This window comes from Canis aureus, chromosome 24 (genome assembly GCF_053574225.1).
Source record: "Canis aureus isolate CA01 chromosome 24, VMU_Caureus_v.1.0, whole genome shotgun sequence".
In the NCBI taxonomy this organism is placed as follows: Eukaryota; Metazoa; Chordata; class Mammalia; order Carnivora; family Canidae; genus Canis; species Canis aureus.
In genome coordinates this window covers 26574004-26597678 of record NC_135634.1, presented here as the reverse complement: position 1 = coordinate 26597678, position 23675 = coordinate 26574004, and the positions used below count along the sequence as shown (strand labels likewise).

Below are 23675 nucleotides of genomic sequence, written 5' to 3'. Positions count from 1 at the left end.
GAGATTTCTCTTCATGTCTTTTGCCCATTTCCTTATTGGATTGTTTGTTTCTTTAGTGTTTAGTTTAATAAGTTCTTTATAGATCTTGGGAACTAGCCCTTTATCTGATATGTCATTTGCAAATATCTTCTCCCATTCTGTAGTTTGTCTTTTAGTTTTGTTGACTGTATCCTTTGTTGTGCAAAAGCTTCTTATCTTGATGAAGTCCCAATAGTTCATTTTTGCTTTTGTTTCTTTTGCCTTCATGGATGTATCTTGCAAGAAGTTACTGTGGCTGAGTTCAAAAAGGGTGTTGCCTGTGTTCTCCTCTAGGATTTTGATGGAATCTTGTCTCACATTTAGATCTTTCATCCATTTTGAGTTTATCTTTGTGTATGGTGCAAGAGAGTGGTCTAGTTTCATTCTTCTGCATGTGGATGTCCAATTTTCCCAGCACCATTTATTGAAGAGACTGTCTTTCTTCCAATGGATAGTGTTTCCTCCTTTATCGAATATTAGTTGACCATAAAGTTGAGGGTCCACTTCTGGATTCTCTATTCTGTTCCATTGATCTATGTGTCTGTTTTTGTGCCGGTACCACACTGTCTTGATGACCACAGCTTTGTAGTACAACCTGAAATCTGGCATTGTGATGCCCCCAGCTATGGTTAAAAAAGAAAACCAATCTACTTTTTATGGAGAATTGATAGTGTGATAAAAAAAGTAATCTGATGCCAGGTATTCTGGGCTAATTATCTAAGACAGGTATACAGCAGTGTTTTCAGCCACTTAACAGAGATTGTAAGAGAGGTAAGAGCCTTTCTCAGTACAGTAGTCAGCACCCGATAACTGTTTGCTATTGTCACTACTACTGATACTACTGCCACAATCAGTATATGAAAAGCACCAGGATGAAGGCAAGCTTGATGGAGAAGCTCATCAGAGCGCAGAGGTGGGGCTCAATGCAAGCAAGTTAGGCAACCAGTGTCAGCACTGCACTGCCTCCTGCTGGTGGCTCTGTGTTTATGCTGAGCGGTGGGGAAGGAAAAAGACACCTGCCAGCTCCCCTTTTCCTGGAAAAGCATCTTCATGAACACTGCCTCCCAGGAATGCCTTCTGAGATCAGGGAATAATTTCCCTACTCTGTGCCAAAGGCATTCTTCAGATGCTCTTTCCAGGCCCTTTATCCCCTGGTTGTTTGCCTGCCTTCTCTCTGGGAGCTGTGTCCTCTGGGCTCTGTTGCAGGCAAGACACTTGTAGAAGCCACTTTTAGGAGGTTTGAGTGATGGAATGCAGGAAAGGCCCACAACAACCACTTGGCTTAACACCACCAGACCTGTAGGGTGGGTAGCCCACATCATGATATCCATAGATCCTAACTGACCAATGGGCTACTTACAACTAGGTACAGACACCAAAAAAGGGAAGATTCCATAGGTCGTCATACCTCTTTATCTTCCCCCTTTAAGAACAACCACCACACACTACCTCTCTGCAGAAAGCCTCTCCTCTGCTGTCCTACCCTCTGCTTCCTCATAGTGTATTCAGTTATCTTCTATCTCTTTTGTTCTGCCTCAGTTGAGTGCTCTCACCTCCAGAACCACTGGCTTTCACCCAATTGTTGCCCCACATCTGGGGGCCCCCCATCGAATAGAGAGATACCCCATTTAAACACCACACATTAGGCTTTAAGTTCTGCTGGTTGCAAGAACTCAGGAAATTCAGCCCCTCTTGCTCCAAGCTAATGGCTTTGGGGAAACATTCTCCCTGTGTGTCCTTCTGTGCTCCTCTCTCTCTTTCTCCCCATCTCCAAGACCACAGGTCTGTTAGGATGTCCTTAACATATTTAGATACTTGGATGTTGAGTGCATACTCATTTATAATTGTTATGTATTCTTGATAACATTAACATCTTTATTATTATGTGATGTGGGAACCAAAGGCAGAAGAAATATTATTAAATTTCCTTACTACTCACAGCCCCTTGACAAGTCCTTAAAACAGGCAGAGGGATATTCCTCTAGGAACTTAGCTGCCTTGATGTTAATACTTTACTAAGGGTAAAAAGCAATCTTAGGCCCAACCCCTAGGACCCTATAAGTTTACTTTGAATATATGAAGTCCTTTGGAAACTTTATCTCAACCTCTACCCCATCCCCAAGATAGCTGTTGGCAATCATCCTCCAAGCATATGACCCACCTATGTACATCTGAAGGGTTTCATGACTGAGCTATTACCAAACAATAATAAATGATCTTTCCTAACAGTAGCTAGCCTCGTCAGGATCCTGGAAACCTTGTTTCCAAAATTCTTCAGAGATTTACACTCTCCTTCACTCCCTCCCAACTTGAAAATATATAATGGGCCACTCTTCATGACCCCAGTACAGGTCTTTCTGCCCACAGATCCTGTCCTGATGCTTTAATAGAACCACCTTTTAGCATTAAAGACATCTCAAGGATTCGTTCTTGACCCTCAGCTTTGAACCCTAACATCTTTCCTACATCATTATATAATGATCTTTTTGCCTCGAGTTATTGTCTGTTTTGTCTGATGTAGGTTTGTCTACTCCCACTTTCTGTTTGCTTCCAATTGCATGGAAAGCTTTCATTTTTCACTTTGAGCCTATGTATGTTTTAAAACTAAAATGAGTCTCTTGTAGGCAGCATATAATTGAGATTATTTTTTTTAATTCCATCCAGTCAGTCTGTGCCTTTTTAATTGATGAATGCCACCTATTTAAACTTAAAGGGAGGGATCCCTGGGTGGCGCAGCGGTTTGGCGCCTGCCTTTGGCCCAGGGCGCGATCCTGGAGACCCGGGATCCAATCCCACTTCGGGCTCCCAGTGCATGGAGCCTGCTTCTCCCTCTGCCTATGTCTCTGCCTCTGTCTCTCTGTCTCTCTCTCTCTGTGACTATCATAAAATAAAAATAAAAAATTAAAAAAAAAAAAACTTAAAGGGATTATTGATACATAAAAGTTCGCTATGAACATCTTGATAGCTTTCTATTTGTTTTTTATTTCATTGTTTCTTTTTTTTCCTCCTTATTTCACCTACCTTTTATTTTTTTTTAAATTTTTTTGTGTATTTATGATAGTCACAGAGAGAGAGAGAGAGAGAGAGAGAGAGGCAGAGGCACAGGCAGAGGGAGAAGCAGGCTCCATGCACCGGGAGCCCAACGTGGGACTCGATCCCGGGTCTCCAGGATCGCGCCCTGGGCCAAAGACAGGCGCTAAACCGCTGCACCACCCAGGGATCCCTCACCTACCTTTTAAATTAATGTTTTTCCATAGTGGTGTACTGTTTCCCCATTTTTTCTTAACATTTCCTGAATCTACTCTAGATTTTTGCTTTGCAGTTACCATGAGGATTACAGAAAATATCTCAAAGATAAAGCAGTCCATTTTATGAAGATAGTAACTTATCTTTGCATGTAAAGCAACCATCCTGTTATTATTCCTTTTTTATTTTTGATATCATAGTTTACCTCTTTTTGTGTTATGAATTTGTTATAAATTATAGTAGCTATCATTATTTTAATACTTTTCCTTTAACCACTTACACAATTGTTAAGTAGTCAATACACCATCCTATGACATAATTGGAGTTTTCTATACCTGACCAAAATATTTTTGCCTTGAACATTGTATCATATATTTGTATTTTTTAATCTCATTGATTAGCATGTTCACATTTCAGCTTGAAGAACTTTCAGTATGCCTTGCATAGGAGGTCTAGTGGTGATAAATGCCCTCAGTTCTCAAGTCTTTTATTTCCTATTCAAATCTGAGGGATAATTTTGACTGAGAGAGTACAGTTAGTTGACAATTTTTATTTTTTAGGACTTTAAATACCCATTCCCCTCTGTCTCTCTTGGCCTGAAGGGTTTCTACTGAGAAATGCACTATAGCCAAACAGGGTGTCTTTCAAAATTCCTATCTAAGTCATTTATTCTCTCTTCTCTCTTTTCTAATCCACTATAGATACTCTGAATTATAAACTTCAACCCATTCATTGAATTCTTCAGCTCCAGAATTTCCATTTGGTTTTTTATAATGGGTTTTGTCTTTTTTGTAAAGAACTCATTCTGTTCACTTATCTTTTTCCTAATTTCAATGAACTGTCCTTCTGAGATTTCTTACAGTTTGCCGAGTTTCTTCAGTACAGCTATTTTTGATAACTTATGAACAAGATTATCTTCATAGGGGTATCGTTCATTAGTGCGCTTCCCTGGGGATCCTAGGTTTGTCATGGATAGAACTGCTTCATCTTCTTATTCCCTCTTGTGGTAGAATTCATTAGCTTTTTTTTTTTTTTTCCTTCACTCTTGATCTCGTAACTTATCTAACTGGCTGAGAAACTTCTATTTTGTTTTTCAGAAGGTGATGCCACAGCTCCAGTTTATGATCTCTTTCACTCACAAACTGTGAACCATTTTTCTGAGAGCACATTGATTATCTACATTTCTCTCACTGCCACACTCAGGAGCATATACAAGATACCCACCACAGAGTGGGGAGAGGTGTGGGTTCCGCAATCTGGGTTTTGGAGATACCTATAGGTTGGTAAGGAGATCTTCCCATGGGCAATCCCAGAGGCTTTTGTTCACACTTCTTGTGAAGTCCTAAAAACATAGCATGAACCATGTTTCTTTTATGAACTTTGATATTCTTGTCTGCTTTTTTCCCTTCTTCTTCACAAACTTGGGAGCTACTGGAGACAAACAGGTTTCTCCACTGGAGACTCCCAAAAGTGGGTTAGCTGTGCAGCCACACACTTTTTCCACCTCCTCCATAGGAGAAATGGACTTTGGACCTCTGCAGAAAATATCTCTGCTGCCGCTGCCAGATAGCTTACTCTGCAGTATTATTACCCTGAGGATGGGCCATGACTCTAGTCAAGTTCATCATTGTCCATTGCAACCAAATTTGTCCTTATCCCACTCCAATGACATGCTGGAATCTCCCGTCTGGCAGGCTGAACTTATATCAATTTTTTTCTCACCTATTTATTTCTACTCAGTTCAGTATTCTCCAGGTTTGCTTGTTTTCCCTCTTTGCCAAAGCAAATGGAAGTGGGATAGGTTTGTCAACTCCTTTGGTTTTGCATCTCTCACCAAAGTCTCGATTGTTTATTTGCCCTTGCCGCAAATGAGCAAGAGTCCTCCCTGGTCTCTCCCAATGCTAAGGCACTCTTGTTCATGTATGGGTGTCTAAATAGTTGTTTAAAAAGAGGGGTGAGGGAGGAAAAATGTCTTTTATCACCAAGGTGCTGACATCAAAATCCACAGTATATTTAATTCACTTCTCTCTCCTTTTAAATTTTACCTTCCCTTTTCTTGCTGATGCAGTTCTTTCCTAATAGTTGAGCATATTTATTTGTACATATGAAATGTCTCTGAGTTATTTACTGACCTTGTAATGAAAGTCGCAGATGATTACTGATGTCTGTATCTTTATAAAATGGTTTAAATAGGGTAAAACTTCTTTCTGGAACCTATATATTACAAGTGTTCCATAATGTGGTTTAGTGTTCAGAAAATAATTTGGGAACAGGGCAGAAGTACTGAGGATAAAATGTTCTACTGTGTTCAGGGAGCTCATAAAATTGGGATAAAAAAATGTAATCACATTTATTCATATTGAAGAGTTAAGATAAAGCTTGATAGAGAAGTTGGAGGCAGAGTAGAACTTTTATCCAGTTGCTGTGGTCTTTGGAATTGGGAAAGTCTTGTTGCTAAGCAGTTAAATCTAGAACACAAATCTAGAACAAATGAGAGATGAACTGGAAGGGATTGTTACTAATCTTTGTTATGTAAAGTTTAAAATAAAATTCTGTTCATAGAGATCAGTAGTAAAATTATCTATGACAGGACTATAGTGTGAAAAGACCAGGGGCACCATTAATTCTACTGCTGATAGGTCATTCAAGAATTTAGCAATAAAAGAGAGAAGCAATAGTACTTGTGCATACATGAATACACACACACATACATACATACAAGCACAACATGATTCCTTTGCCAATTTTTTTTCCTTTGCCAATTTTTTAATCTTAAGGAGGATCTGTGGCCTGTATTATGTCTGATTCCAGTCTATTTACTCAGTTGAGAGCCACTAAACTATGTTTCTAATGGGTTGCTACTCATTGTTTGAGAAAAACTGAATTAGGTTTAAATGAAAGTGAGAGTGGAGGTGGTAATTAGGGCAGCTAGATTGATGAATTTTATTAATCTTTAGGGAAAGAAAAGAAGAATTTATAAAAGGCAATGTATGGAGATCCACTGGAAGTTTCTATACTATTATGGCACTCTACCACATTAAAGAAAATGTTATACTCTCTCAGGTGGTATGTCTTTTGTGTCATTCTATAAAATAATGTTATGAGGACAAATTTAGTTTGATATAAATATTTTTGGAGTTTGTCTTCCTTTTACATTTTTGCAAGCTGACATCTTAGGAATTAATTCTGGTTGATTTAAATTGATTAAGATCACTCTTAACACTATATTATTTACAAATAATTATTTTCTATTATAATCAATACTCCATAATAGTTATCAAATATATAAAGAGAGAAATGGAGAGCTAATGGGTATATTAGGATTCTACTCACAATTTTAGAGGTATCCTCAAAGATTTAATTTAGAGATCTTATATCTTCTTGTGGGCTCTTGGCATCTTGTGAAATATCTCTCCCTTTAGTTCTAGAAACGTTTTTAAGCACTCTAGGAATTTAGGTCACTTTAATGATGAGGTCAATGTTCAGCCTGAAACAAGTTTCTCACCAACTGTCTTCAACAAGAAAGACAAATAAAAATATCAGATCCTTATTAAATGTGCCATAAATAAAAAGTCTTAGTTTTACAATTTAAACTATCATTATTGAAATTTAGTAACAACTGCTTGTGAAAACAAAGACAATAGGTTGTCAGCTGAAGGTCCTGCATGTTATTGAGGAAATTTAAAAAACATCAGAAAGTTAAGAAACAAAGTGGACAACAAATTGTTAGATGCATAAATAAATATTCGTTCCTGATTTCATCCTTTAGGTTGGAAGGTCAGGCTGTCTTAACCAGTTTGTACTTTTCACCTTTCACGCATTCATTCCCCTAGAGATATTGATTTTCCTACAGTTTGGGTAGTTTTTTGTAAGAGTGTAGAAAGCAGGAAAGAGAATTGACCCAGTTTGGCTTGAGCCCATTCTAGTTGTATTGATGGAATCTAGAGCCAGGCTATTGGGATAAGAGGTAAAATAAAGGAACTTAAAACATGGGAAAAAATGGAATGTAAAGTTATTTTTGCCCAGAAATTTGAGAATTAAGTTTTTAATGAGAATGAGAATTGTGGTTAACTATTTAATATGTAAGAGGACAGTGGAAGTTGAAAATGAGTTAAGGTTATGGTTAGGGTTAGGGTTAGATTAGGGTTAGGGTTAGGAGGGTGGGTAGGGTTTGATAACAAGATACACTATTTAGCCATAGGCCAATTGTTGAAAATGAGTTGTAAAGCTAGAATAAACCAGATGTTATCTCAGTTGTCCATATGTTCGCTAAACCTGGGATGTGAGTAAAATTATTGGTGGAAATACATTAGTAGATAAGACATCCAATTCTTTGAAATTTACGTAAGACTAGTTTGGTAGTTGGTGCGTGAATAGGAAAATAAGCTAAATAGTGGTTTAATGGAATGGCTACTGTCATCTTAGGGGTTGGAAGTGGGTTTGATAATCAGAGTGAACTACAACCAGATGTCTGATAATACAGCCTATGGGTATTCTGAGTAGGAAATCTCTGCTGATCTTTCCATGCTCTTCAGCTATTAACTGGTAGGTTTAGTGTAGTAGAATTAACCATGAATAACCATGGAGTTATCCATGGAGAAGTTTAATAGAGAAATGATTGTTGTTGCTTTTTATAAAAGTAAGTTTCCATAAATGACAGGAGAATAATTCGAGATATTATCAATTATGGGATGTGGACTTGATCAGTCTGTTTTACATCTCTTGTAGCCAACTTCACTATCTTGTGTTTTTTCAACTACACCAACAGTTTTTATTTTAAACAATCTCACCTTAATGATCGGATGAAGACAATGGGTATTTCCCCAGACAAATAAAAATAAAAATCTCATATATCAAATATTGAATTCAATTTTACAAATTCCTAATGTGTATCTTTGCCCCATCCACTCTGTCTAGATTTGAGCTCCATATTATTAAATTTTCTTGACGATATGCTCATTTATGTTTCCCAAGTGTGTAGCACTATGTGTGCACATTATGTATTTATTTAAAGAAGAAAGCAACAAATCACTATTACCAGCCAGGCATTGTGCTGATACCAGATTTCTTTTTCACAAATATGTGGTAATACATTTGTGTTATTTAGACGATTTTTTGTTCTATATTTCAAGCAAAATATGCATATGTATTTTTATTTATGAAATCCATACATTTTACTCTCTAACCCAAGAGAGTGATTACCTTGCAATCTTAAAAAGAAGTACAGGCTTTGATGCCTTGCCACCATAAGACAATATTACCTTCCTCAAAGCTTTCTTCTATCTAGTATTATTGATTTCCTTTGCATTTCTGAAGGAACTTTAGTTTGCCTTCAGTATATGCTGATCTCTAGCTGTTACTCTTCCAGCTAGTTTGATTTCCTTCCATTTTACATGGCTAGAGGTTTTAAAAATATTGTTCTTCTGATTAGGAAGAAAGGAGGGATGCCTGGGTGGCTCAGCAGTTGAGCATCTGCCTTTGGCTCAGGGTCCTGAGATCAAGTCCCACATCAGGCGCCCTGCGTGGAGCCTGTTTCTCCCTCTGCCTCTGTCTCTGCCTCTCTCTCTCTTTCTGTCTCTCATTAATAAATAAAACCCTTAAAAAGAAAAATGAAAAGGAGACTGTTGTATAGATATTTATACTATGCCCATATGTGTACATCAAGAATTCTTCATAAAAACATGATAGGTATTCACCTTTTCATTCTTTTTGTTTTATATATTGTAAAAAAGTCTATACATGTTCATATATTTAGGAAACAGTATAATGGTTGCATCTGTGCCCTTTGTCTAAGCTCTGTACGTGTCAACCTAGGCAAATCGCTATAGTTTTGAACACCCAGTCTCACTCTGCCTTGCTATGCAATGCAGTTTACTGACTCACATCTTGAGCCAAACACTCACCATTTTAACCCATGTCCATACTTTTCTCTTCCTCCTGCAACTGATAACCCTCATCCTTGTCTCTGTCCTTCCTCTTGTGTTTTTTTTTTTTTTCTTTTAGCACTGCTGCTGGAATGGTATAGCTGAGCAAGAGGACAGATTAAAAGCACCACATCCAGCTCAGGGGAAGGAGACAAAATGATGCTTCCTGAGCTGCCATCTGTTGCTCTTATTAATGACTGAATATGGTGGCTCCGTAATGAGTGTTGGTAGGGCCCTGGTACATATGAGGATCTCCTCCTATGCTCTGACTAAAGGTGTGTCAGTTCCTTCCTGGATGATTCCAGGTTGGGCAGTCCTGTCACCATGATCCCCTAGAAGTGTGATTCCCTTGATGCAGGCACTGTCATGAAGCTTCCCAGCTGGGTCTCTTACAGCCTGCATTTTGGAGGCCAGAGGCACATTCTCCACATGAAGGTCAAGAAATTTTTTCTGTCCAGGAACATCTCATTGTTTACTTACACCGACCAAAGTGCTCTCTCTGAGGATTAGCTTATCACACATATCAAGTATTGTACTTTTTAATTCTACAATATTCAATTGAAATTTGTGTATAGATTCCAACTTACTAGTTTATTCTACATTAGTTCTTATATTTTGTGTATTTTTCTTTCATTTCATTTTTTTAAAGAGTTTATTTTATTTATTCATGGGAGACACACATAGAGAGAGGCATTCAGGCAGAGGGAGAAGCAGGCTCCATGCAGGGAGCCCAATGTGGGACTCGATCCCAGGTCTCCAGGATCATGCCCTGGGCTGAAGGCAGCGCCATACCGCTGAGCCACCCGGGCTGCCCTTTTTCTTTCATTTTAAATGCACATAGTTGCTGTTGTGTTATTGTGTGCTCTTGTTCCACCATCTGCATCGTAGGTATAGTCCCCCCCGCCCACCTTTTCTTTCCTTTCTTTCTTGCTTTAGTAATATGTCATGAATTGTGATTCTTAGTATGTGTGGTAATTTTTACCATGTGCAGGAGTTGTGTATAAGACAACCATAGTAGCTCTAGGTGACCCTCTGGAGTTTTCTCTCTTTTCTCTGTCAGGAAGATGGACAGAGGAGCTGATTACATACATCTAATCATAGGTTGTGCCAAGTCAGAGATGAGTGGCTTTTAGTAAATCTTGGGCTAATTCTCCTTTCCTTGTGTTGTTTAGTCATGGGCTTGCTGGGCTTTCAATTATGAGTTTAGGTGACTCTGTTTTAGCAGTCTGAGAGCTTATGGGTGGTTGGCTGTCACCCAGAGGTTCACAGCCCAGCCCTCAATCTTTTGCCACATGCAACAACAAAATCAGGTAAATGTATGATGGGGAAAGAGAGCATGAGCTTGAGATAAGCATCCCTTTACTATGCCTTGTGTTCAAAATATAACATGATGTTGGGGATCAATGCCTTTGAGAAATTCATAAAGGATCTCACTAGCATCCCACAAAGCTCTCAGATTTAGCTGTTGTGACTTGGGGAAATCTGATAGGGAAAGAGGTCCTCAATGTCTAATGTTTAGAGTCTATCTAACCCTGTGTAGGAACTAAGTCATTGAAGATTTCTTTTTCACTCAGCAGAGTTCCTCCACCTGGGCTAAGCCTAAGGTTCAACTCATACCTGGTGTCAGCAGAGGCTCAGAGGCTAAAATGTCAAGTGCTTTTCAGAATTATTCTACCTTGCCCAACATTTTAGTTCACCCACTCTAAAATATTGTTTAAAATAAAATTGAGATTTTCCAGGATTTTTCCTTACAGAGGACACATGGCCTGCTAAAACTTACATATCTTACCTGGAATTGTAAGTATCTTCTGCATCTTATATCACAAGTGAAGTTACCAAGGGTGGAATGTCAAGTATCATTTTCTTATCTTTTGAGATTTTGAAGTAATTCTACCAGAGTATGAAACATGTCCCCAAGATGGTAAAGGCAGTGGTGTGGAAAATTCAAGAGCTTCTGAAGTCAGACTCCTTCCTGTGTTCTCCATTATCCCAAGACCAGCAAGCAAGGGGGCCTCCCTGAGCCATCCATGCTTCCCTAACAGGAAGTGCAGCTATTGCATGGGAGACTGAGATCAAAGGGAAGAAATGTGCTTATTGGAAGCCACACTTTTGGAGTGAGTCGCATGGATCTAAGACTCTGACCACTGGGGAAATGGTTGGCAAATGGTGTTCAACCTCCGGGATTTGGTGGAGGATTCAGACACTGGGTGTCTAGAACTCCAAGGGTAAGACATTACATAGCTGTGCCAGTATCTCTGAGGCTAACAGTACTGTCGATTCTGGGAATTACCAAAAGAAAAAAATCCATATGCATATATATTATAAACATATGCAAATGTATATCTATAGATCATTTATAAACATATGCAAGTGCATATCTATAGATCATATATATAATACCATTCTGTCCTTATCTACACCTACATTCATATCTATATGTGGTAACATAAAGAGTATAAGGCACTGCCTCTTCAAGGTGAGAGTCAGTGAGGCAACCCCATCATGAACAACATTCAAAACACTTCCCATGTCCAGTCTCCCTCTCATTTCCACTATTGGTATAGGTATAAATGGAGGACTCACAAAGGAGAAATGTGACTTGTGGTCTCTTATTCTTTGCATATGAAAGCAGATTACAAAGGGGAAGGGTGTTTGGAATTGTCAGACAGTGAGTTAAAGACAAAAACACACCCTCTGCTGGTCCTGCCATTGTTCAGGAGACACAGAATAGTTCCATAAAATAAAATCAAGTGCTAAGATTACTTAAAATAATGGAAAAGATAAATGTGCCGAGAATTAGTATATTTTGGTTATTGCTCAGCGGCTAGCATTTATGATCTCAAATGATAAAAAATCTCAGGGATTTTCTGTCAGTGATCTGTGATGAAAGCTGTAACCTTTCTCCTGACAGGGTGCTAAAACTTAATAGGCAAGTTCATTGGGGATCGAGTATCTTTTTGGGAATCATAACTCTTTAGTTTTCATTTACTTCTTGATTAGATTCAGGTGATTCATTGGGTGCAGGTGAAACATTCTGTTCTTCCTTCTTCTCCATTTTTTCCCTTCTCATAAAAAACCAAATTAACAAACAACATAATAAAACTGAAGAAGGCACCAACTGAAATAGCAGCTGGTAAGTCTTCTTTTGCTGTTCCTTCCGTGGCACTTCAGTCCCGTTTCTTATTGGGGGTGGGCCGCTATCAACACTACCTCCATTGCCTTTTACCTGGCAGCTGGGGGGCTTCCACTTATGGCTACAATGGCAGTGATGTCTATTGTTGCAGATCCCATTCCTATGGCAGGTCTTGGGTGAACAATCAGTTTTCAAATATGCCAAAGGGATACACTTCCTTTGAACACAGATACGTTCTTTACCACACTCTGTACCATCTTTTACTTCACCAAGATCAGGCAAGGGCATCCCATAGTGGAAATCTGTACCCCAGCAGATGCTGTCATTGAAGTGAAGCCAGTGCAGAGTAGAATGGTCTCTCAGAGTGGGGATTTTTGCCACATCCTGACACTGCACCCTCCCACACAGGGTATCTGAGGTATTACATTTTATAAATTGATTGTTCTTGAGACCGCAGTTACCAAAACGGTCACCCTGAATATTCACTGTACTGTAGCAAATCTGACTTGCACTCTTGGCATTTGGGCCAAAAAGTCTGCTACAGAGTTCATCACGGATATTGCATCTCTTTTCATAGCAGTAGCCGCCACCTGTGCATTTGACTCCATCTTGCACGTACACATCTTCTGGACACTGATAGGATGTCCCATCACACCACTCAGGAAGATCACATTCATTAGCCTGTTCTCTACATACATCACCTGATGGCATGAACTTGCAGTCTTTGCAACAAAGCCCAAAAGCACAAGTAGCTCCAGGACTCAGAGTACAGTCTAACTGACAACATGGATCTTTTGTACACACATTTAAGGAGCCACAGTCACACTCTTCTCCTTCTTCAACCACACCATTCCCACAGCGCGTATACTTGAAGATTCTCTCTGGAGTGTGTGGATGGAAGATACATCTTGATCCTACAGCAGTGTGCCAATATTGAGCATAACTGCAGTTGCTGAATTTAGTTGCCTGAGACTGTTCTGCATACATTATGCACACATTGTCTGCACATTTACACGTTTCTTCATCATGCCACATACCCAGAGAATGGCCAAGCTCATGTGACACAACAAATGCAAAAAAACCCAAATTATCACTTGTGAAAGCATCCACTGCACAGTTAGTATTATAGTTACATATTGATCCGACATAAGATATGCCAAGAATACCATATCTTCTTTTTACAAAAACATGGGCAGCATCATGGGGCACACGGGCATTGAAGCCTTTTTTCTTCCAGGCGCAAAATAAATCCACAAGTACATCCATGTTCTCTATTTCAACAGGGTTTCCTTCATTCCAGACCTCCATTCCAACTAAACTCACGTCGACATTTAGAGGTTGGTAGAAGGTATTTACATTGTTCATAGTAGTAATCACTTCCAGCTGCACGGTTGTGACATTATATTCACGATAGGCATATCGATTGTAGTCTACAACCACTGCCATTTCAACATATCTCTTGTGCATCCACAGACCTTCATATTCGCTTTGCACCAAAGTGGAATTACTGCTCTCTTGAAACTTCACATGTCGTGCTATCTTTTCATCTGTTAATCCACACCTCATAGGTGGGAATTGTTTCTCCTCGCTGTACATCTTATATACCAGGTGCTCGAATGTGGTAGAAAGCCTTTTGGGCAAAATTTCATAAAGAATGTGATTTATCTGTAATATTCCTTGAAAGCCCCCAAAACAGGTACTCAGAGAAACCAGGGAATCTGGATCCCCCTCTACATGACCATGATAATAGCAGTCTTTCCTGATAAATGGCTGGTCTTCAAGAAGAGCACCCTGGTCTGTGTAAGTGAACACTGGGAAGTTTTTGGACAGCAAAAGCTTCTTGACCTTTATATGGAAAACGTGTCTCTGGCCACCAAAATGCAGGCAGTAAGAAAGCCAGCCTGTAGGCTTCTTGACAATGCTCCTGTCTGTTATCCTCAAAGGAATCACCACTTCTGGGGGACCATGGTGATAGAAGTGCCCGACATGGGACCATCCAGAAAGAAGCAGAAACACCCTCAACCAGAGAATGGGAACAGCGATCCTCACACATAGCAGGACCTCACCCACAGCCATTATAGAGCCATCATATTCAGCCATTGGTGAGAGCAAACCAGAGCAGATTAGGAAGCATTACTATTTTTTCTCCTCCCTCTGAGCTGGAGATGTATGCTGATAAATCAAGTGCTGATATTTAAAGATCTGTCTTCTAGCAGTCACACCATCAGAGCAGCAGCACTAAAAGAAAAAAAAATTAAAAGAAGGACAGAGACAGAGGTGGAAGATATAAGCAAGTCTAGATGGAGGATGCAGAGAAGATACGGGTTAAAATGAGCTAGTGTTTGGCTCATGACTCAGTACACCGCATTGCATTTTCTCTTAAATAATTGTAAGGCAGAGTGAGACTGGGTATACAAAACTGAGGCAATTGGCCATAGGTTGACACTTACAGAACCTAAATGAAGGACACAATTGGATTCATTATACTGTTCTATAAATATATGAATAGGCATCAACATTTTCACTGTATATTTAGTAAAACAAAAGGGTATTAATGGAAACATGAACACCTATCATGTTTTAATGTAGCAGTCTCAATTTATACATATGGACTGAGTGTGAATACCACTATATAGGTCTTCCTTTCACTTTCAAGTGATAAATTATTTAGTTACATACATTAGGGAAGATATAAAAATTATTCACATATATTATTTTTTCTCATTGTCTCTAATATGTGCTTCCATGTGACAAATTATTAATTATCCTATCTCCTTCCTGCATTCTTCTTTTCATCTAAGCCTGTACAATTGCAAGGACAAAAGTGACAATCGTTCTAAAAAATATTGGCATCAAAGCCTAAATTTGTAAGATTGCAAGATAACTAGTTCCTAAGTTTGAAGTAAAATGTATTTATTCCATAAGTTAAAAAAATATACATATTTTGTATGAAAAAATGAAATAAAACAATGGTGCAACACATTCAGGAAATATAAATGAACATATATGTCGTGATATTAGTGGTCTGGAGATATTACTGTTCTTAAAATTGGACACAGTGGTTGAGACAAACTAAACATTAGAAATTTGTAAAAAGTCAGTACTTTATATATATATATATATATATATATATTGCTTATTTTTATTATCAAGTCAGAATAGCCACAATCTTTAAGAGATCATTAAAGTAATATGAATGTTTGAAGTAATGACACCAAGAACTCATGCTCCAATTGAATAACTAGGAAAGTGAAGTCAGCTATGAGGGATCTAATATAAATTGATCAAACCATCTCCCACAGTAAGAGGTAATATAAAATTTTATATTTATATTTATAGTATTTTATATTACTTCCCATAGAGGTAATATAAAAATAAAATATACATAATTAAGGACCTATCATCTCCTAGTCCTTGTACCCATTTATGCTTAATCTTTTTTAAAAAATCTTGATTCTACATTCCTTGACCTCTTATCTGCAGAATCATTGTGTCATGTATGGAATCTTCCTTTCATGAAAAGCAAAGATCCCTCTACTCTAGCTTTTCATGGAAAGTTTCTTATTCCTATTTCATTTACCTAAACACACCAGTCAACAATTCAAAGCCAGAGCAGAGAGGAAGATTTCCATTCTCAATATTCCTAATATGGCATACAGAACAAATGACTGGTCCCAATTTGCATTGATTACCAAAGCCACTTCCAAACCACTAAACTGGTAGCCATCTCATTAGACAACTATTTAGCTTCTTTCTTACTCATACAACAATATCCAAATTTATGCTACATAAACCTCAAGAAACTGAGTGTCTAAATTATTAAAGTATTATCCATCAATAATTTTACCCACATTTTGGGTTTAGTGTGCATGTGGATAACCCATATACACCTCACTTATTTTAGTTTTACAACTCATTTTCAACAACATTTAGTCATTGGCCTATGGCTAAGCATTATATCTTAATATCACCTGCATCTAATTATCAAACTCTAACTGTAACCCTAACCATAACCCTACTCTTAACCCTTATTATCACCCTCCAGTGTCCTGACTCTTACATATTAAAATTAACCACAACTCTTATTCTTATTCAAAACTGAATTCCTTTTTTTTTTTTTTTTTAAGATTTTATTTATTGATTCATGAGAGACACAGAGAGAGAAAGAGACACAGGCAGAGGGAGAAGCAGGCTCCCTGCAGGGAACCCAGTGCAAGACTATCCCAGGACCTCAGGATCACAACCTGAGCTGAAGGCAGATGCTCACCCACTGAGCCACCCAGATATCCCACATTCCTTTCTTAATATACTTTCTTTTCATTTTTCCCCACTTTTTAAGTTCCCTTCATTTTACTTTGTATCCCTATAACCTAGCTCTAGACTCCTTCAATACAACCACTATGACCTAAAAGCCTTAACCCTAACTAGGTTAATCCTTTTTCCTGCTTTTGCTGCTCCCATAGAAAAATCTCAAAACTGCTGGGAAAATAAACCACAGAGTATCTATAAGGAAGTTAATGGGTAAAAAGTGGAAACCATAATTAGTTGAGATAACCTAATACTTCAGCCTAAAGGAAGAAGTCAGGTATAGATATTTACTTCAACCAATTTATGCTTTCAAAAAATTGAGTTTTGTTGTCCACATTGTTTTTTAACGTTCTGGTTTTCCAAATATCCTCATCAATACATAGGACTTTCACCTGAAAATCTCTTGTCTTTGTTTGCACAAGTAATTAATAATTACTGAATTATAGTTATGGTACTAAAACCAATAATTCAACATTTCTTGTATGTCTAATATAAGATTTGATATTTTGTCTTTGCTTTCTTGTTGCAGATAGCAGGCAGGAGACTTACTTCAGGTTAAATATTATCTTCATCATTAATAAGATCTAAATTCCTAGGGTACTTAGATATTTTTCTAGGACTAAATCCCCTTTAGTCCTAGAAATATATTTCACAAAATGCCAAGAAACCACAAAAAGAAAGATCCCTAAATTAAATCTTTGAGGACAACATCTCTAAATTGTGAGTAAAATCCTAATATGCTAATTTGCTTTTTGTTTTTCTTAATATATACTTGGTAATTATTGTGGAGTATAATTATTTAAGAACGACATAGTGCTAGCAAGATGAAATTAATCAATACAAATCTGTCAGAATTTATTCCTAAGACCTCAGCTTCCAAGCAGGTAATAGGAAAACAAACTCCAAGAATATTTGAGATGGACTGTATTTGTCCTCATAACATTATTTCATGCAATGATTCAAGACACTCTTCCTAAGAGAATATAAAATTTTCATTAATAATTGGGTATAGTGCTATAATAATACAGAAACTTCCAAGTAGATGGTCATACACTATCTTTTATAAATTCATCAAATCCATCAATCTATCTACTCTAATTACCACTTACCCTCTCACTTCCATTTGTAGCCTATCAGTTTTTCCCAAACTATGAGTAACAACCTATTAAATACACAATTTTGTTTATTCAACCAAGTAAAATAAGCCAGAATAAGACATAATCTAGGTCACTGATCCTCCTTAAGATTAAAAAATTGGCAAAGAATCATGTGGTGTGTGTGTTTGCATGTGTGTATTCATGTATGTACAAATACTATGCTTCTCTCCTTTACAGCTAAATTCTTGGAAGACTTACCAGCAGTAGAATGAATGATTCCCACTATCTTTTCTAACTATAGCCCTATCATAGAAAGTTTGTGCTACCTCTTTATGGACAAAGACTTATCTGAAACTTACCTAATAAAGAGTAGTAACAATCCCCTCCCTTTCATCTCCCATTTGATTGTGTTCTAGATTTAACTGCTTAGCAACAAATCTTTCCCAATTCTAAAGACCATGGCAACTGGATAAAAGTTCTACTCTGGCTCCATAATCTCCATCAAGCTTTATTTCTAATTATTCTTCAATATGAATAAATATGACTGTATTTTTTTTGTTCCTGTCCTATGTGTTCCGTGCACACGGTAGAAGCACTTCACCTTCAGTACTTTTGCTCATACTATTGCCCACGCCCAAGTTAATTTTTTCAACATTGAACCATATTATGATATACTTGAATTACTTTAAGTTCCGGAAAGAAATTTGACCCTACTTAAATCATTTTACAAATATTCAAACATCAGGATTCATCTGTAGCTTTCTTAATTATATTAATTAATAATTCAGATATTTCACATCTACAGATAAAAGTGCTTCATCTATTAGGGAGTACTGTTAGTGAGAAAAGGCAAAACAAAATTTAAAAGGAGAGATAAATTAAATATAGTGTGGGTGGTAATGTCAGCAATGTGGTGCATAAAGCATTCTTCATTTATCCCTCCTCCCCCTACTTTTTAAAAAATAAATTAGATATCTATACATAAACAAGAGGACTTCAGCTCTTGGAGGAACCCAAGAGAAACTTTGCTCATCTGTGCATCAGAAAATAAACAAACAAGACCTTAGTAAGGATGAATTCAAGGTAGTTAACAAATCTATCCCATCTCCAGTTGCTTTGGTCAAGGATAAAAAAACCTGGCAAGTGCTGCCTGAACAGCAGGGGAGATAAAATTTATAGATTTTCAGCCTGCCATAGTGGAGATTTCAGCATGCCGTTGGAGCAGAATAAAAATGAGTTTGAAAACAGTAGACAGAGAGGAACTCTACTAGAGCTGCCCACCTCCCCAGGTGACACTGCATAAGATTGACCTCTGTAAGTGGCAGCAGGGATGTTTCTCACAGAGATGGTGGAAAGAGGTGACCTCCCCAAGGAGTAGTTGGAAAGCAGTGAGTGACTGTAAGATTAATCTAATTGTGGGGGTTGAAACTGGAGAAACCTGTTTTTCTCCAGCAGATCCTGATTTCTGAGAAAGTACCTCATGACTGGAAGCAGACAAAAAAAAGGAAAGAAAAGATAATAATTGCAAGGGTCATGAAAGGAACAGTTTCTGCTGTGGATTCAGGACTTTACCAGGGAGTCTGCCCACAAATTTCTGGAAATAACCTGCTGGAGGATATCCTTATCAGCCTGCAGTCACCCTAATTAGAAGAATAAGACTAAAGGTTTTGTTTGGTTAACTCTAGTTAATTGATTGCCTTTTTTTTTTTTTTTTAATGTAGCAGATTACATATTTCATCTTTATACGAGTTTTACTCAACCATAAAAGAGACATTATTTATACATGTTTGCATATAATTTGCATATATTGAAATCCTAACCCCCAAAAGTATTGATATAGTAAATGGGGTTGGGAGGTAAATTGATCAGGAGGATGCATGAATAGATTAATGCTCTAGTAAAGGAGTTAATGTTCTAGTAAAGGAGATCTCATAGAGCTCTCTAGCCCCTTGTGCCATGTGTGAGGACACAAGAAATATGTAACGTGGAAGAGGGCCCTCACTCAACCATGCTAGCACTCTGATCTCTTAACTACCAGCCTCCAGAACTATGAGCAATATATACATATATTTATTTATAAGCCACCCAATATTTATATCGATTTGAATGAACAAAGACAGTTTATGGATTTTGTGTTGACTGATGAGAAAAAGGTTGAGAATTATATTAGCCAATGAAAATATATGTTTGTTGATTCCTTTTATTTGAAATTTTATTCATTTATTTAGCTCTTAGGCACAAAAATTATAATGACATCATAGTTTAGGAACTTTGGGCCAAGGTAAGATCAAAGTTAACATGTTTGGTTCTCATACATACAAACAGGAGCATTTGGTGGGGAATGTATGTCCCTCTTGGACATAAAACCTTTTCTGTTGGATGTATGGCTATGGGCAAATATACTAGTTTTCTGAAAGTATCTGACAAGATCAGGGTATACCAAGGCAGAATATGTACCAAGCCAAAATTTTGGATCTCTTAACAAGAATTCCCTATAGCAAGTATATTGGAGATCTTGAAGTATTAGATGCCTTTTTATTAGAAATAAAAATAGAACTGTAGGCCAAGGATGAATTAGAATTTTTTAAATATTTTGCATACTCTTGATTTTAAAACACTACTAGGTCTGTTCTTACCTTGCTAGAATTATGTGAAATGAAGTAGACATTGAAGTATTTATTTAATGAGGATACTTTATATGCTCCCTTACATATGTTGACCACAAAATGAGGTTTCTTTTTAATCTCAAGAGAGTATTAAAGATACTTCCTACTGGAAAAACACTATTTTTCTGAGATGTGAAATAAAACGTAAACTTTAGCCTTCTGGAAAATTTGAAATCTGTTAGAGTAACAACGAGATAAAAATTTTTGTTTATTTTTATTTCTTTTTTTTTTTTTTTAAAGATTCATTTATTTATCCTAGAGAGGGAGAAAGAGCTGAGAGGAGGGACAGAAGAAGAGAGAGAGAGAGAGAATCTTAAGCAGACTCCCTGCTGAAGATGGACCCCTGATGAGGGGCTCCATCCCATGAACCCAAGATCATGACCTGAGCCAAAATCAAGAGTTGGATGCTCAACTTATTAGACCACACAGGCACCACAAAGGTGTTTTTAATTATTGAAGCAACTGATTAAAGTTCAACTGTTCTTGTGGAAATGACTATTGTATAGTATATACAGTTACAGTTTTGCAAGATAATAAGGGCCTGAAGTGAACAGTGTTGTATTGTGCAATTAAAAATTTGTTGAGAGGATAGATCTCATATGAAGTGTGTAATCAGAAAATAATATACATACATAAAAACACAAATTTATTAAAATTTAAAGAGAAGATGCATCAAAAAAAGATTTTCATAGAAAATTATGTTAACTTTATTTCTATATGCTGATAAAATGAGAGTGAACATTGTTTTATTATTGAGAATCAATTGTGCCAGTAGTAATCTTCTTTAGAAATGTTGTATTAATTTTTCAGCTACTTTTATCTATGAAATGTTACATATATTATATTTCTTATAAGTAGTAAATTTCCATTAATTTTTTTATTTCTTATAATTCCATAATCCAGGCCATTGTATTATGAAAGTTAAGCCACTTTCTCCCTCTTAGTTATAGAAGCAGTATATTTAAAGCATAAGTTGAACATCTTTTCTAGAAAATGTAGATGTATTATATACATCTTTATATAATGTATATAATACTATTTTAACCAATCAAAATAGTTACTTCCATGCAAATTTTGGAAAATCTATAGTTAGATATATTAATTAGAAAAGTAGAAAAGTTATGTAAATTTCTTAAAATTAAAAACAGTTTATACTCTCCAAACAGACAATTTTTATCAATTCTTGGGGGTAAGCTGAAAGGTTTAAAGTTGAAACAGAAATATTGTCTTTTATAAGAATGTTGATTAATGCATGAATTAAATAATATAATTAACATCATTGGATTTTTTTCAGAGGAGCATCACTGGTAAAATATGAAAGTTCTGTGAATTTTCCTGTGAATCTAGTAGAACAGTTATTTTCCAAATGTCAGGGACATGGAGAGTCACCCAGCGGACAGACAGTAATAAGCCAGGACCTTTAGACATATAGCTGCAATATATAAATCATGCTGACAGTTTGAATGAGCTTGGAAGTGGGTTTATTCTCAGTTGACTGCCAAATGAAAAACACAACCTGACCAATACCTTGATTACAGCCTTGTGAGACCCTGAGTAGAAGACTTAGTAATAGTGTACCCAGATGCTTGATTCACTAAAATACTAAGATGGTAAATAAGCTCTCAAATTTCTGTTATTTTTAAAACACTAGATTTGGAGAAAAGTCTTATACAACAATCAATAACTGTTGTACTTTGAGGGAATATTTTTTTTCCTTTTTCTGCCATCTTTAGTCTTATTTGAAGAGTCTTGAAAAGACAATAATACTATGTCCTATTTATTTTACATGCTAACTAAAAGAAAAGAAAAAAAAAAGCTGATCACTCTGCTAGAGATTTTTATTTTTATTCTAAAGTGCTATTTAAGTATGTCACTGTACTAATTCAAAAGTTCACTGTAAGCCATTTTATATAAACATCATCTGGTATGGTAATTCCTTTTTGTAAATATTATTAACTACATGCCTATATCTCTACATACAAGTAGAGATAAGGATTTTGTTGGTGTGAAAAGACAATGATTTGAGTTAAAAAATAAAAATCACACATTCATGCAAGACAATACAAACATAGATGCTCTATCTGTGATTGAAATGCCAAGACACTAATGACATATAGTCTCAAATATTAGTAAATACCTGGATTTTATATATATAAAAATATATATTTTATGTATATAAATATAATATATATACAAACACATATATATATCTTGCATGTATATATACATACAATGTAAAAAATCTGAATTCACACTCATTTGCCACTTGAAAAATAGACTGTATACTACCCAACAGAAATCTCTAAATGAATGTGCCACATAATTAAAAATCAGAATCCATACCAATGTCCTTAATGAAAACAAATAATTGTCAATATTTGAATCAAAATCAGAGCCTAAATTAGTCTTAGATAAGAAATATTTGACACTAATGAGAGAAATTAAGAACAGTGACCCAAATGCTTAAGTGCTTTGGGAAGCCAAGATACATGTTCATAAAGTACATTTTGTTATTTATATGTAAGTAAAATGTCCAAATGTCAAGGAATACATCAAAGACTAATAGAAGAATCCAACCAAATATTGCAAGTAGATTTTTGTGCAGTGAGTCTTAGGGATATTCTTGATCAAAAATCAAGAGAGGCATCCCACCTTTTATCTGAACCCAAAATTATCTGTGAGGTTTTTGTTTGTTTCAAGCTTTTATTTAAATTTTAGTTGGTTAACATATAGTGCAATATTGGTTTCAGAAGTAGAATTTAGGGATTCATCACTTATATATAACACCCACTTCTCATCACAAGTGTCCTCCTTAATAGCCATCACCCATTTAGTCCATCCTTCACCCCCTCCCCTCCAGCAACACTTGATTTGTTCTTTATACTTAAGAGTCTCTTACAGTATGCCTTCCTCTCCTTTCTTCCTTTCATCTATGTTCATCTGTTTTGTTTCTTAACTTCCACATATGAGTGAAATCATAGGACATTTGTCTTTTTAAGTATAGTTTTGATTTTTTTTAAGGTAGCAAGCAAGTTCAAAATCCTATCATTAGTTATCAGTAAGAAGCATTTTTAAAGAAAAGTTTTTTATCTTCTTCTCATAATCACATGCAATTCACATTGATCCCCTCAAAGATATGCCCATGAGTTTCCCTCTCTTGAAATAATTTTTCTACAGAGTAGAATTGGAGACTTCTTTGTTTCTGAATGGGTAAGTAAAAGGAGTTTATTATTGGACATAATATGTTCAGATTATTTATTGCTATTTAGCAAGTGATGATAAT

General features: G+C 36.5%; 1 protein-coding gene across 6 annotated transcripts in view; it reads right to left on the bottom strand.

Annotated features, from left to right (window-relative positions):
* Positions 1-18153, bottom strand: part of LOC144295930 (disintegrin and metalloproteinase domain-containing protein 20-like) — a 159723-nt gene extending 141570 nt beyond the window's left edge. The window contains exons 1-2 of one of the 6 annotated variants that reach the window (XR_013363073.1): positions 18086-18153; positions 6598-6776 (exon numbers count right to left, since the gene is read on the bottom strand). Coding sequence is in view for 2 of the 6 variants with exons in the window: in XM_077868615.1 (XP_077724741.1) it covers positions 12163-14421 (2259 nt within the window). In the remaining 4 variants the exon portion in view is untranslated. Of the gene's footprint in view, positions 1-6597; positions 6777-11973; positions 14560-17984 lie in introns of those variants that run through there. The other 5 variants (XR_013363076.1, XR_013363072.1, XR_013363074.1 and 2 more) reach the window with 5 other exon arrangements.
* Between the last annotated feature and the right edge of the window lie 5522 nt (positions 18154-23675).